Consider the following 14,660-nt stretch of genomic DNA (forward strand, 5'->3'; position numbering starts at 1 on the left):
AAACTCTTTGTAAAAGTAGCCCACAGATTTACAAGTAGCTTAGGCCTGCAATAGCTTAGATGGTGCACTACAGATTAGGCAACACTTCTCTAGTTTGGTCTGATAGTCTGAATCAATTCTATGTTGAGAAGAAACAAAAACCTGTATTAACATAACAGAGATTAAGTGCTATTATTTCTTTAACACTTGAATTGTAGCTAACACAAACTGCATGAAGAATTCCAGCCTCTATGTTGATTAGTGAAATAGAATTATAATTTCTCCACAAATTTGAAATATTACTTAGAAATGTCAAAAAAATCTACAATTTTTTATGCTAGCTGCTGATTTGCACTGAAGAAAAATATCAAGACTTCCTCAGTAAATATCTGCTCATAGATATTTAACGAAAATGCAGAAAAATTTTTATGAAAACACATTAACTGCGTGAACTCAGCATTTGTGAAAGTCACTTTATGGAGAATGTGGAATTATTATGTTCTAAATTTACAGCACATCTGGGTGCTGCACATACCTTAATTCTGTTCCTCATAAACACATTCAAGGAAAACAAATTGAATGAGATGCTGTGCCCATTCAGTCTTGATTCAGTCTACTCGTTTACTGCAGAGTTTGGGGGATGCATAAGGACAGAATTACAACCGCAAAATAATTTTAAGTGGGCTACTGAAGAGAATACAGACAAAAACTCTGATCATTTCTAATGTCACTTGTATAGAAACAGATGATCTAGAGTAGAAAAGCATGACAGTTACTCAAACACATTTCCCTTTCACAAAAAGTTATAATTTCTTATAAATATAGCAGGATGATTGTGTCAACTAAAATGCCAGCTTCTTTGTTGTAGTGTGAAGCTATAACGTTGTAGGTTTGGTGAATTCCCTTTCTGAGAGAGAAATAAAAAAATACATTAAAGTTTCTTCCTTCAATGCAACACTTTGCAAATGACAAACAGTTGTGAGCTATACCCTCCTGTCAGAAATTAATGCTTGAATATATGATCTAGAGAGGTTATGACATAAATCAAGGTATGAATGAAAACATGATAAATAGATGCATTTCCTTTCTGAAGGTGAACTCATCAAATGACCTCATTCATATAGACTTGTATACTTAACAAGACTATACAGTTATAATTTACAATTATACCATATTGATGCTGATCTATTGCTAACGCTAACATTTAAAAAGCTTCACACACTTGAATGATTCCACTGAACATGTCTTTCAAACCAGAAGCGAACAGCCTCTTAGGATACTAATTTAGAAAGCTAGTTCAAGATCTGTGAAACTCACCATTCTGTGTTGGGCTGAGATGACTCCATCCCACTCGGCATCTTGTTGGATGGTCGTGACTAGAGTTGGTAGCTCCTCAGAGTGAGGTTTGTTGTGCATTACATTGTGTAGAGGCAGATGAGAGGTCGCGTGCTGATCACTGTTGCCCTCTTCCTTGTCTCGTGATGCTAAGTCCTGGGTCATTGTTTCCTCTCCATCAGCTGCACATGCAAATGGAGAGGTAGCCTGCTTGGAAGACATTCTTCTGCAAAATAAGAAGACAAAAAGAAAACATTTGTGTCAAACAAAAAAAATCAAACTCAAACAGTCCTCTAAACACACCAGGCAGAAGGTACAGAAGGTACACTTGCCTACATTAATTAAAATAAATAATATGCAGTCAAAGAAAGTATTCTTAAAAGCACAGGTTTGGGGAACCAAATCCAAACCACTGAGATGAAGTTTTTGCTAATGTCCAAAGTCAGGGTTACTAATGGGATGGTATTCTGTTCATTTAGACTTGTCAAACAATGTAACTTTCTTCAGTCAGAATAAATAAATAAATAAATAAAAGGTTAGCTTACTTTTATTTTCATGTTGATTGACCATATGATTTCAAGTTTTAAACTCTCAGTCACATTAATAATCTGAAGGTTATAAGCAAATTTTTAGAGAAGGTCCCACATGTTTTTTTAATCTCATTCTTTGCAAGCAGAAGTTATTTTCTGCAGGTGTGAGAATTCTCAAATCCATTTCAGATTCTTCAAAATCAGCCCTTTTGCTGTTTGTTTAAAGCTGTACCCAATCCTTACCTGTTTAAATTTTTATCTATTTTTACTTTTGGAAAATGCTGTGATGTTCATGGGGAAAGTGAAGGGTTTATCAAATGGATTGATAATAAGTGATTAATCTTTTCCAGTTTGAACTAAAAATCTGAAATAATTAGCATAGAGTACAGGATATATTTACTTTAAATGACCTAAAAGTCTGATGAATAAATGCATTGATTTATGTTAAAAGTCTATTTCTAATAATGGTCTCTTACTAGTATCACATATGGAAACTCCACTTTCACCACATGAAAACATAACTAAGCTTACATGAAAATATAATTGACTTCAACACAAAACCTTAAAACACTTTGTTTAAAATTTCTAATAAGATTAACTTCAACTGTTAAAACTGCCATTAATAAACCTGAAAGTAGACAGCTAAAATATATTAGATATTTTCCCAGTTTTTAGTAACTTCAGAATATCCTGGACACTGAAATTGCACAGAAACCAAGGAATAAGATCTTCACCTTAATTGCTTTTTAACAATAATTGATTTCATACCATTTCTTTAAAAATGCACAAATCAGTTAACATGGGAAACCACATGAGCATTTTTCAAATTAGCAAATCATTAACTTGCTAGTACTGTTTCTACAGACAAATAAATACTGATTAAAGGGTCTGGAAATCTGAGACTAACTGTTAAATTTACAAATCTGTCACATGCTTTCATGAATATTACAGCGAAGGAAATATCAAGTGCAAAGAAAAATAATTAAGTTAATTCCAATTTAAAAAGTAGTTTTTATGTAGCAGCCCATGTTTCACATAGGATTTAACAGCTAATGCTAAATTTCTCACAATTAATGAGCGAGCTTGGATTTAGTATCCTACAGTGAAAAAAAAATTAATATAGGATCAGCTAATCTAATTATGTGCAGTTCTATATAAAAGTATTACAAGCTTTGAAGTGCTTTGAAACATATTAAAACACTGATACCTATTTAGAATAACAATTCTGTAAATAGAGATAATCCTGCCTCTTAAACTCGATGCTGGTGGGGGAAAAAACATTTGCATTTTCTTTAGGGAAGCCTAAGAGTAAGTGGCAGTCTAATATCAATGCTGCCAATAAGCAGAACTGAGGAATTTAAACCGTGTATTACATTCGTACTACACTAAAGAATTCGTGTTGATGCTGCAGAGAACATGCCAAGAGTTCAGCAGCCGGCATTACTGCATGTACTTCAAAAGGTTCTGGCTCATAATTGCTGTGATCCAAGATGAAATAAAAGGTTTACTTTCCTTTTTCTCATTAAAATAGTCATGTAAATGTAATCACTCACATGAAAATAAAAGTAATCTTACCACACTCTATACGATTTGAAAACTAGGCATTAAAACTGAAAGTCACAATAAGGGATTTTCCTTGCATTCACCTTCTCAACAGATTTGATTCTCGTTTCAAACCGAACAAGCTTCTGCAAAAAGCAATAGATATGGCTGTTTCTTCGCCATAAATTAATCATGACACAAAACTCGAAATGAAAATGTCTCTTAAGAATAATTTCAACTACTAACTGCACCGATGAATAATAGTGCACAATCCTAATTAAACACAACTCTGCAGCTGCAAAAATAGGCTGAATCTGTCCAAAGCTACGAGTTGGCTTTAAAGGCTGGTTTGTTAGGGACTGTTTTCTTAAGGAAGGCTGGGCCCTCAGTCTTAATCAGCCAATAAATTATTTCCTGCAATTACATTAAATAGAAAATTATCTTCAAATTGGGAATGTTAATTGAAAATCAAAATTCAGACTGAAGTTTAGAAATTACATGCTGAATATAATTAGTCTAGAAAGGCTTCACCTCTATTTCGTAAACAGGCTTTTGGTATTTCCTCAAGTGACCACTCAGTAAAGCTATCTGCTGGTAATGTGCTCGAGTGGAAGCACCTTTCCCCTGCCATGTATGCTAATAGGCTTCCCTCTTCTTCACTGTGTTTTAAACACATAAACACAAAGCTGTATAATGTTCTCTTCTTAATTTCATTGCAACTAGAAAAGGAGATATCCTTAAAAATAAAATTGTATTGACAAAGTCACATTCACTACCTATCTCTAGTTGTGCCCGGCAATTCTTTTCTGCACTAGGCTAGCAGAATGGGTAAAGAGCAGACATCAGGTGCTTCTGAGCTCCTCCAACCCATTTTCTCCACTACTACCCTATGGTCAGACACATTTTCATGCTGGGATTTTACTGTTAACTGTAGGCCTGAAGCCTACAAAGAGGAACTCAGCAGAGCCCCCCAGGCACCCACTCTCCTCATCATGGTTTTCAGAGGCCTGTTTATCTTCCTTCCCTCTCTCTCCATAGCTCTGTTGGAACTCCAGTAGCTAGTGCTGCTATCATGGCCAGAGATCAAGCACTTCATAATTCCTTTCCAGCCTTTGACTGCTAGATTTTAAACACTAGGGTAAAAGGGACAGAGATGCAGGACCCGGATAGGTCAAAGCCTCCAGCTGCTTTTTGCAGCACAATCATTAACTAAATCAATACCCTCACCTGTGCAGGTATTCCAGGGGTCCCAGGTTATGCTCCAAATATTGATCATGGCAGGATTATGACCAGTTAAACTGTACAAACCGTATAAATTGTGTGACTGGCTGTCATCCAGTCAATGACTTCCTGCAGGTTTGTACTCTTTATATTTGATCTTACTTGACCAGGATAAGTCATTCCATACAAGTCCATAAGGTCCAAAGGCAGAATTCGGCCAATAACTCAAGACTTTATCAGACTGAAGCGAGGGGGATCTGGATCACTCAAGTAGTTTATAGTAACATCAAACCATAGAAGAGGTCATGTTTAAACATTTTAATGTTAAACCACGAGCACAAAAAACAGCCTAATTTTACACCATTTTAACTTCACAACTTTACATTTAAAATCTCCGGTGAAAGAAAAAAAAAAACAAAAACTCAATATTAAGTATGGCTTGTAAAAGGTATCTGAAATTTACTAATTTATTTTTCCTTCTATTATCAATTAAATTCACTCAAATGATTTAAAAAAAAAAAAAAGTTTCTGATAAAAAATATCTCCCTAGTTATAACCCCTGCAAACAGGGGTTTATAATGGAAGTGCTGACACAACCCTAACTACAGCAGCGCAAATGGTGCCGCTATAATACACAAAATCAAGTTCTATTATTCTAAACTATCCTCGCTCGGGGGGTTTTCTTTACTGTGCTCCCAGACAAACTGCTGAAGCATGAAAAATTTAAATGCAATCAAGTGGGTCCAATTCTACTTTACTAGAACAAGTGTCTACAGTGGTACAATCTTAAAAGAAGATGCAACAGATTTGTTTGGTGCTTTTCTTTCTTTTTTCTTTTTTAGCTGTTTATTTATAATACTGTGCAGTGGAGATAAAATAAGAGAGGAAATTACACTCACATTATATCAGTATATTGATTACACAGCACACAATCAGAAAGAAAACTACATTGTGAAATTGTTGCTTTGGTTAAATTGACAGATTAGCTGAACACTGCAATCACTAAAGGTAGAAAATGTACCTAGTGGGTATGAAAAAAGTTAGAAAGAGCCCTAATTATCTGGAGTCCTTTCATTTACTCAACTTAGAGAATTAGAAAAAAACTGCACTTTAATTTTCCAAAACTAAAATAAATTCTCATTCTGAACTTGAAGATGAAAAAGAGTGGGTTCTTTTATCAAAGGCAAGGATTGGACTGCATTTTCAGTCAGACTCAACATCAAGATATTAAAACCAAAACTGAAGGGCTAAGTGGTTTCACCTGCATAAAACTAAATGGATGAGTGTATAATATATATGATATAACTTATACATTAATCTAGAGAATAAACTGTTTCTGCTCCAATGAAGACTATCAGTCAGATTCTCAAGCATCAGTTTTCCTTTTTTTCTATAGACACTGTTATACATTCCTAAATGCAAACAATTATACTTTTCATTTATCCTTTACTTTTTTTTTTCCTAAGACTTTTCTGTTGTTTCTCCTTGCCTGTTCTTTTTTTGATGGATGCTTTAGAATCAATGATAACTCATAACAACAGCACAGTAGACCAGACACTATTTCAAAAGCATATAAACTAAGCAATAACAACAAGGTAAATGACAAAGCAGACCTGTATTTGGCCAGCAATGAACTTCTGCTCTGCTCCACCCTCTCAAAGCTTTCAGAAATGTAAAGGCATGACTACGCTGCAGACACATAAATGACGCCTTTGTAATCGTAGAATATCCAAACAAATTTTAAACAGGCTCATTTCTGATAGCACTCCAAGCACAGTAGCGTGGTACTCAGATGGACTAATTCATCCTGCTTTACTGACTGCAGTATAGACATAACCCAGGTCTACAGCTCCAACAGTAGATTGGAATCCGATTAGATTAGAAATACATTCACTTACAGAGCTTTTATGAACAGTCTCCATTCCTTTTCCCCAAAGTGCCAGATTAAAGTACTTAAGTGCATGATTAACTGTAAGTATGCAAGCAGTCCACTAATTTCAAATTGGACTACTCTGTTTCAAAAAGTTAAGCACATGTCTAAGTGCTTCAGTGACTCCAGAACTAAATAAATTAAAATAAACCATTTTTAGAAGTACTCATAACCTTTTAAATACTTCCTTCTGAATTTTTATGCTAACTTGGGGTTAGTGAAAAGTAAAAAGCAGCCCCAGTAGCTTAGCATGCGCCCCCCGCGCTCTAAAAGAGCAACAAATGCTCACACCTCTCTTATAACTTTGCAAACGACTTGCAGGGCCCTCCCTTACAAAGTCAGCACTCAGATTTGTGAAAAAATAAATGCACTGCATATTTGTCTTTGCCTGCAGTGCCCACAGCATCCTCTTTAGCAGCTATGGCCCAGCAGCTTAGCAGTCAATAACCCTGTTTTTTTCATGGATTCTCAGACCTCCCCTGAGACACAAGTGTATGCCCACAGAGCACTCTTTATGAAAACTGTTCTGCCACGGAAGTTCATCTAAGTATGGGCCTGATATAGCATGGGACAAACTGACATCACTGCATACTAGTTGCTGGAATACTTTGTTTATTTCTGACTGAATATTAGTTTATTGTAGTTGAAATATTCAGGAAGACTGATCTTTAATTTTTATTTATACAAATAGCAGTTACAGCAGTGGGCAGAAAGACTTAAAGAAAAATGAAAATGCTTTGCCGACAGCCCAAACATTTTGTAGCTTTGCCTCTGGAAAACAATGTTATGTGGACACACTAACACAGTTCATTGTAAATCTAATGCTGTAATCTGCCTGCCATTTTAGAAAAAAACAGCTATTTCCAAAAATTATGAAATCTCATATCTGATTTGAAGGAGCCTTAGTAACACAAATGAATGACCAGTAAAAGACTTCGGTCTCCCAGGGCCCCACAGCCTAACATAAATCCCTGTACAATATCTAACACAGCAAAGAAAAACGTCTCCCAATCTCTGTTTCTTGTTCAAAGCCACAGCAAGGCCTTATACAAATCAGCTCATCTCCCCCAAGCTCTTCCTAGGTTTCATTTTGCAGAAACACTATAGTTTATTAGTTATAGTTATCGTAATTAGTCACATATCAATCATAAACAATATTTCAATATTAGACAGTTTAAGGTAGTTTTAGGAATTACCTTGGGGGAAAAAAAAAAGAAAAAAGTCTGTGAAAATGGAAGTAAATATAATTCAAGAAATGACAGCAGTATGTTAACTGGGCACCCAAATCTCTAAGATAAGCATCAAGCTAAGCAATACACCCACAGCTTCCAAGATATACAGGCAGAGCTATTCTTGCATTTGTTTTTCCAAACCAGCCAAATTACACTTCTCTTAATAGATATGAATGCAAGTCGCAAAGTTTAACTTCAGGTTCAAACTTCCTCAAGGCTCACAGAGCTTGGAACAACTTTTTACAGTACTTCTTACTCATAGTCAAACAATGTGAGAGCTAACAGCCCTTCGGAAATTTTTTGGAAAGCCTTTCTCTTTCTGCCATTAAAGTAAGCTGCTCCAGCCATGTAGCCACAATAAAATATTAGGGGTGGGGAACAAGTTCCTGGCTATCCATCCAATTGTTGAAAACATTAAAATGGATGTAGCTAAACAGCCTCGCAGCCCCTGATGATTTTCAGTGAAAATCTCAAGTGTTTACTTGGAGTCATAAAACGCAAAAAATAAACCTACCTTTCTAGAAGGCTAACTGTTCCATTCTCTCTATTTACTGCCAGGAGATTTCACTGAAACATGCCAAAGGTGAATTCGCACTGAAAGTAGTAAAGGGCAGTGAAAGAATAATCATTTAGCACCTGGGCTGTGCTCATCTTCAGTCACTGAAGTTAATATTTTCTATAGTTTATATTTAGCTGACAATATTCCTGTCACTTTATTTAAGCAGCTTGAGACTGTTCTTTGGACTGGAGCTCATATGCCCTGGAATGCTTTGACTCATGAATTGTTTCTCCTGATAATGTTACATCACGTAACCACCTCTGTTTAATTGGTTGGTATTGGCCTCTCAGAGACGACTGCCTTTAAAGTCCTATGACTACACCATGTGTCTCTGCATATCCAATTTCCTACTGTTGGAAAAAAGAAAAAAGGCAGTACTGACTTTCAGCTATCTTTACCAATAACTATGGGAACAAGGGGGAACACGCCAAGAACTTATCCATCAGCAACTTATTAGGATTTGTTGTTTTAGGCAGCAAGTAACAGAATAGACAATATAAATAAAAGCAATTGTTAAGAATAAAATTAAAAAACAATGGTTGCTATAAATAAGCATTAATTCACATGGAAGAGAATAACTTAATTGTTTAGATAAAGGATTACATAAATTATTTTGATAAAGGATGACTAAAAATACTAAGAATTTATTTTAGCACATTTAGACTTGGACTCGAGAGTGTATTCAAGACTAGATTTATTTTTTTCCCCTAATAAAGCCTGTTAAGAACACGTTCTAATAATTCAAAATTCTTCTGACCAAACCTGAACCTGGAGGGCAAGGAGTTCCTGAAAGGTTCCCTAAATCTTTTCATTGCTCTAGGAGACACCAACTTCAATGGTAAAATACAGCATACTGACCTTTTTTTTATTCCACCATATAATCTTTAGGAGGTACTAAGATGCCATGTGCTAAGTTACACACTAAATTTACCATCCTACAGGTGCAAAAACACAAGGTCACGTGCCATTCCCCTGCACAGCCTAATACAGAAGTGAAACGTTTTGTCCCCAGTCAGATTTCCTGCCCCTCCCTCTTCCCAGTCTTCTGAATTCTGGGTTCTCAGTCGAGCAGATCAGCTTGGCAGGCACTGAGGAGTCTCAGTTTCAGGCTCTCCTGTAACCAGTTGCACTAAACCACCTAATTACTACCTCCATGTAACACAAAACAACAGTCCTTTTAATCAAAACCTTACACTACAAATCTAAAAACATTTCTAGCAGACAAACTATTTCTGATTCAGTAGAGGTTATGCAAGCATCAAAGCAATTAAATATAGGTGCCAAACCATATTGCCAGGAGCTCTTAGTACTGGGAGGTAGTGTTACCTGACAGCTTGGTGAATATAAAATTACTTGTTTCTCCAACTGAAGACAATCAAATTGTCACCTTCCATTGTAATAATGCGCAACTGGGGATCAGCAAAGTGCCAACATAATTACCAGCAAGAAAACAAAACGTAACAAAAATATCAAGTCTAAATTTCTCTAAAGGATAAACACATCCATCTGGCTATTCACAAAGAAAAGTAGGAGGGATTTCATTTTTACTATCAAATATCATAGCGTTATTTAGCAATGAGATTTATATGCCTTTCATTAAGTGAAAAAAAACAGTTAAGGAAGGTGATTCAAGACACACTAAAAGTAAGCAGAGCTATGGTAGGATGGTACCTGTCCACATTTAAAGTATTGCAAGTGTGCATAAGTGTGTATCTGCATTATGATTATTATAAGCTCACATATATGAGGATTCATACAAATTAATTCCGACTGGCATATGGCATACTTTGGCACAAGCTATAAATGACGTGCCACTTCTGTTTATTTACTTAAATGACTTCACTCTAAGAACTGAAAATGAAGTTTGAACTGCAGACTGCCTCAGAGCTGTGGCTTTCAGGATATTAAAAACCAAAGAAAATGTTTTGTAGGGGGTAATCTGACTACATGAGAACCAACATTTTCACTACAGATTATTTTGGACTCTTTAGCAAGCTTCATAGTCAGGAGTGAAATTTTGGTAACATGGAGAACTCAACCAGAAACTGTCTTATATCTACAGTAGATCTGGGCACCCTATAAAATATAAAGGAGTATCCAGGGCAGGGTGTATACTTAAAAAAAAAAACATTTTCGTCTAGATCACAGAAATGAAGCTAAACTTAAATTCTAGTTGAACAGCTTGCATTATAGAGTGATACTTTGGATTATATTTTCCTATATTAAGATTCTAGTCACAGAACATTCACTGATGCAAAAGCACATCACTTTCTGATACTTCTGAAGTTGCACCAGAATTGCTGGAGTTAAAAAATGGAGAAAATATGCAAACTGAAGACTTTGCCTTGGACATCGGTTTTCCACTGAAATTGAAATTTCAATTGAAATTGGTTTTCCACTCAATAAGGGCAGCAAGGGACAAGAAGCTTTTTGCCACACTGCCCAATCGTACCATTGTCATATGCAGTCCTAACCCTTGGAGAGAATGTAAGCACAGTGGCTACTGGAGTACATCACTAGCCCTGCAGAAGAGGGTAAGGCTCCATGTACCCAAGAACACCGCTGGCAACTGGTAACAAGTGATGTGTGCAGAGGAACTTGACTTCTGCAAGGTTCTCAGCTGGCACCATCAGTACCAAAAGGCTGGGCCTTCCAGCTAAAACCTGAATGCAGGGTTTGGCCAGTGATCCTCGCTGTTGTGCACTATGTTGCATCACACAACACTGCACTTTCTCATCCACTACCTTCAAGACTGGATAGACTCCAGCTCTCTCACCTCATTGTGGCATTGTTTGCAAGGCGTTACACAGCAAAAACAGGAGCATGGATTGGAATATGGGTCAGTGGGAACAGAGGGAAAAATGTAGTGAAGACCCGCGAAAATTAGGATGTCACGGGCATTTTGATCAGATAAAACCGAACTAGTAAAAATGCCCTCCTTCCTTTCCACAAATGAGAAGGTGAAGTTTTTGGCAGAATCCTTGTAAACAGGTTCTCATGAGGCAGCACTGTGCAGAGTTTCTTTGGTTTTTGAACAAAGGCTTATACAATCTGATCTTCACATACGCAAAGAATGGGAACCCTAGAATGTGTTTACAGACCCTTTACAGAAACCACCTGATTAACCAGTTAGCTGCAGCTACTACTGGGATAAAGGATAAGTTTTAGAAGAATACTACAGGGGATACCATGCCCAGCTGAAACTACCTGGGAAGTATTTCAGAGATCTCTACCTCAGATTATCACTGTTCTCAAGTACAACAGCACAGTAATTCTCTCCTTCTTCCCACCAGCCCTCCACTGCTTAGGCTGCACAAGTGTGAACAGGTGGGACACCAGTTTTTAATGTGAATTTATTTCCGTGTAAAAAGATTAAGACAAAAAGAGAAATAATTGAAACAGCCTAAAAATACAAATAAAACAAAATATTATATCCTCTATTAATTAAACTAATCAGTTGTCATTAAGAAATGTAAACAATTTAAAGTTCAGTGTATTGAGACTTTGAACTTCCTATCCTTTTCACAAGGTCCACAGATGAAATCTACACCACTTTTAACTGACTTTTCCTTCTAAAGCAACTTAAATAAAAAACAAAGAGATAGTTCGTTCATAGTCTTAGTAAGACATACTAAACCAACAATTTCAAGTATTTTCATCATAATTTGGAAAACTAAAATCAAATCAGACTCTAATACTAAGCAGCTTCCCAAAACACAGCTTTTTATTAGTATTTTTAAGGGCTCCATTAAAGTGTTTGCATATGCACTGAAAAGAAACAGAGGACACTTAAAAAGTAATTGCCACAAGTAAAATTGACACAGCACCACCATTCAGGTTAGAGAGAGCTAGCAGAGTCTACATACAGTGCTTGGAAACTGAATCATCTAGAAAGGAAGCTACAGAATTTCCCTGTCTTCTGGTTTCAGATCTACAAAATGCCACAAAATTGTTAGGAAGAAATAATTTGCAGTAACTGAGGATTATCAACTATCTAATTTTCATCTGATCTGTAACAAGTAAAAGGAAACATGCAAAGTAAAATCAGTCGCAACGGGAAAGGTGAAACATGCCCAAGCTCTCAACTGCCCCCACATTTCCTAGTGCTCAAGTTCCATTTTAGTATTTCTGTGTGCCAAAGAATACCATTAAGCACAACTATGAGAATAAAGAGAAAACCAAAAACCCCAAAAACCAGAACATGAAGCAAAGATCCAATCCATTGAAGTTGTTCCTAGAAAAATTAGAAAGCAAAAAACCCCAAATGTCTAAAATGCAAACCTAAAATATTGTTAGTGAGTGTAAAGGTTTTTATCCTTAACATTTAAATTCAATTAGATCCCTTAGAAATGATTTTAGCTGAAACACTGAAATATTCTATTATAGCTTGTGATGCAGTATGTTTACCATTGAAATACACAGCTCTCTGTTGTGGTTTTCATCTCTGACCCATTTTTTCCTATGTTTTAAGGATAAAGCATATGATATGCATATGTAAAGAAGTCTCATCATTTCAAACAGTGTCAATTTTTGCTCACGGCTATATTTTGTAACAGTTCCTCACTTATGTTTATTGGTAATAATTTATAATAGACACGCAAACAGTGCGTCCTACGCACAGACTATTCTATTAACAAAATCTAACAGTCTTGTTTTCTCGTGCATACTTGTTGATAGCTCAATTATCAGTTAGCAAAGCATTACTATACAGAACGTATAGCTTTACAGACATTCAGTTGGTACAGCCAACATCCTTACCACGTACCACCAACGAAACAGTCCCACGTCTGTGGTTTAAACCAAATAGGAATAAAATTGAAAAGAAATGGATCTTTTAATCTAGAAATTATGACACAAGCATAGAATTGTTGCAGACTTTCAAATTTGGTCCAGATCCTCAGATACTGTAAGTCAGAACAGCTGTACTGAAGTTAATTGAAACCTCTTTATTCAGCTGAAGATGTAGCCCTCACAACTTCTCTTGGCATAGTAAAAATCAACTGGGCCCTACTGCAAATGAAATGACTGTGTTTACAGTGAAAAACTTACTACCACTACTTTATTAATGTGGATCATATGCCATGATAATACTCCTCAACCACTCATCAAAGATAAATGCAAAATGTGGTAAGGCACACTCTGAGTACTAATGACTATATGTATTCCTCTCTTTACTTTTTAACCTATTCCTCTTTAGCCAATTCAGACTAACGAGATCACTTCACTTACACAGACAAGCACTTTCAGAAAAATTACAGAACTTGTTTCTCCAACTGGCAAACGTGCTAACATCAGATGATAATTCTGGGAAGAATCAAACACACAGAGAGAAACAAAACCAGTTTTAGGTTTTAATTTGAACATGGATTCTTATGTTACTACTTGGCAAAGCACTGCAGTCCAGCAGCTCCCACAGAGCAAGGTCATGAACAAGATGGGGTCATCCAAATACAGAAGACCCCCAGCACAGCAGGCACAGGCTCTATGCTAATTCTACCAGCCCAAATCAGTCCACAGCAACTGCTCTGAAGCCTTCACATGACCACACAGAGTGGGGCTGAGGGGACAGGAACAGAGGAAGTGCCCATCACTGTACTTTTGCCCTGATAAAAACGGAGTGCAAACAGGAAGAAAGCAATGGCATTTTCAGTTATTTTTCTGCTGAATCATTTTTTATCATTGGGGTTTTTGGGAGCTGCTTCAAGCAGGGCAAGACTGTCAGGCACCATGGCAGTACCTGGAGCCAGCAGGGAGGTACAGGCAGGAAGGAGGCAGGTTTGGGGCAAGTTGTCACCTCCTTTCAGAGGAGGGGGGGGACAGGGCTGGAAGTGGCACCTCTGGAACAGGTGCCTCCATTGTGGGTTTCCTTTCTGAGTTATTTTGAAGCAGTCTAATATTTTGGCAATCAGCGCAACTTCTCGTGTTCCACAAATCTCAAAATATCTTCTCCTTTACTAACCAAATCTCCCAGCCCTTGCACTTTACAAAGGAAGAAACTGAGACACAGTGACTTTAATGAATTAACCCATGGAAACAAAGGAAGCCAAGAGCACACAAGCCTGACTTCCAGCCTCCTCATATCCCTGTGAGAGGCAAAATCTGCAGCAGAAGACAAATCTCAAATCAAGTTCATAACATGTTCATAACTGAACAAGTCTCTTCACACTAGAAAACAAAGAAATCATTCCTTACAATGATTTATTTCTCTAAGTAGACTTGTGAAGTTGTATTTATTCCATGGCTCAGCCATTATTAATTTACTATACTGTGTCACAAGCTACAGTTTACTTAAATCAGCCAGTAAATAGAGGGAGAAATGTTTGTTGACACTG

General features: G+C 36.7%; 1 protein-coding gene across 39 annotated transcripts in view; it reads right to left on the reverse strand.

Annotated features, from left to right (window-relative positions):
* The window catches only part of SOX6 (SRY-box transcription factor 6), a 389,870-nt gene that overhangs the window by 218,332 nt on the left and 156,878 nt on the right, over positions 1 to 14,660 (reverse strand). For 37 of the 39 annotated variants that reach the window (XM_085548565.1, XM_032444750.2, XM_085548579.1 and 34 more), the window contains one exon: positions 1,297 to 1,540. In XM_085548565.1, the coding sequence (XP_085404691.1) occupies positions 1,297 to 1,536 (240 nt within the window). In that variant the 5' untranslated portion in view covers positions 1,537 to 1,540. Of the gene's footprint in view, positions 1 to 1,296; positions 1,541 to 8,283; positions 8,364 to 14,660 lie in introns of those variants that run through there. The other 2 variants (XM_085548581.1, XM_085548558.1) reach the window with 1 other exon arrangement.

This window comes from Coturnix japonica, chromosome 5, assembly GCF_054131305.1.
Source record: "Coturnix japonica strain WE chromosome 5, WE-NBRP24, whole genome shotgun sequence".
NCBI classification, from domain to species: domain Eukaryota; kingdom Metazoa; phylum Chordata; class Aves; order Galliformes; family Phasianidae; genus Coturnix; species Coturnix japonica.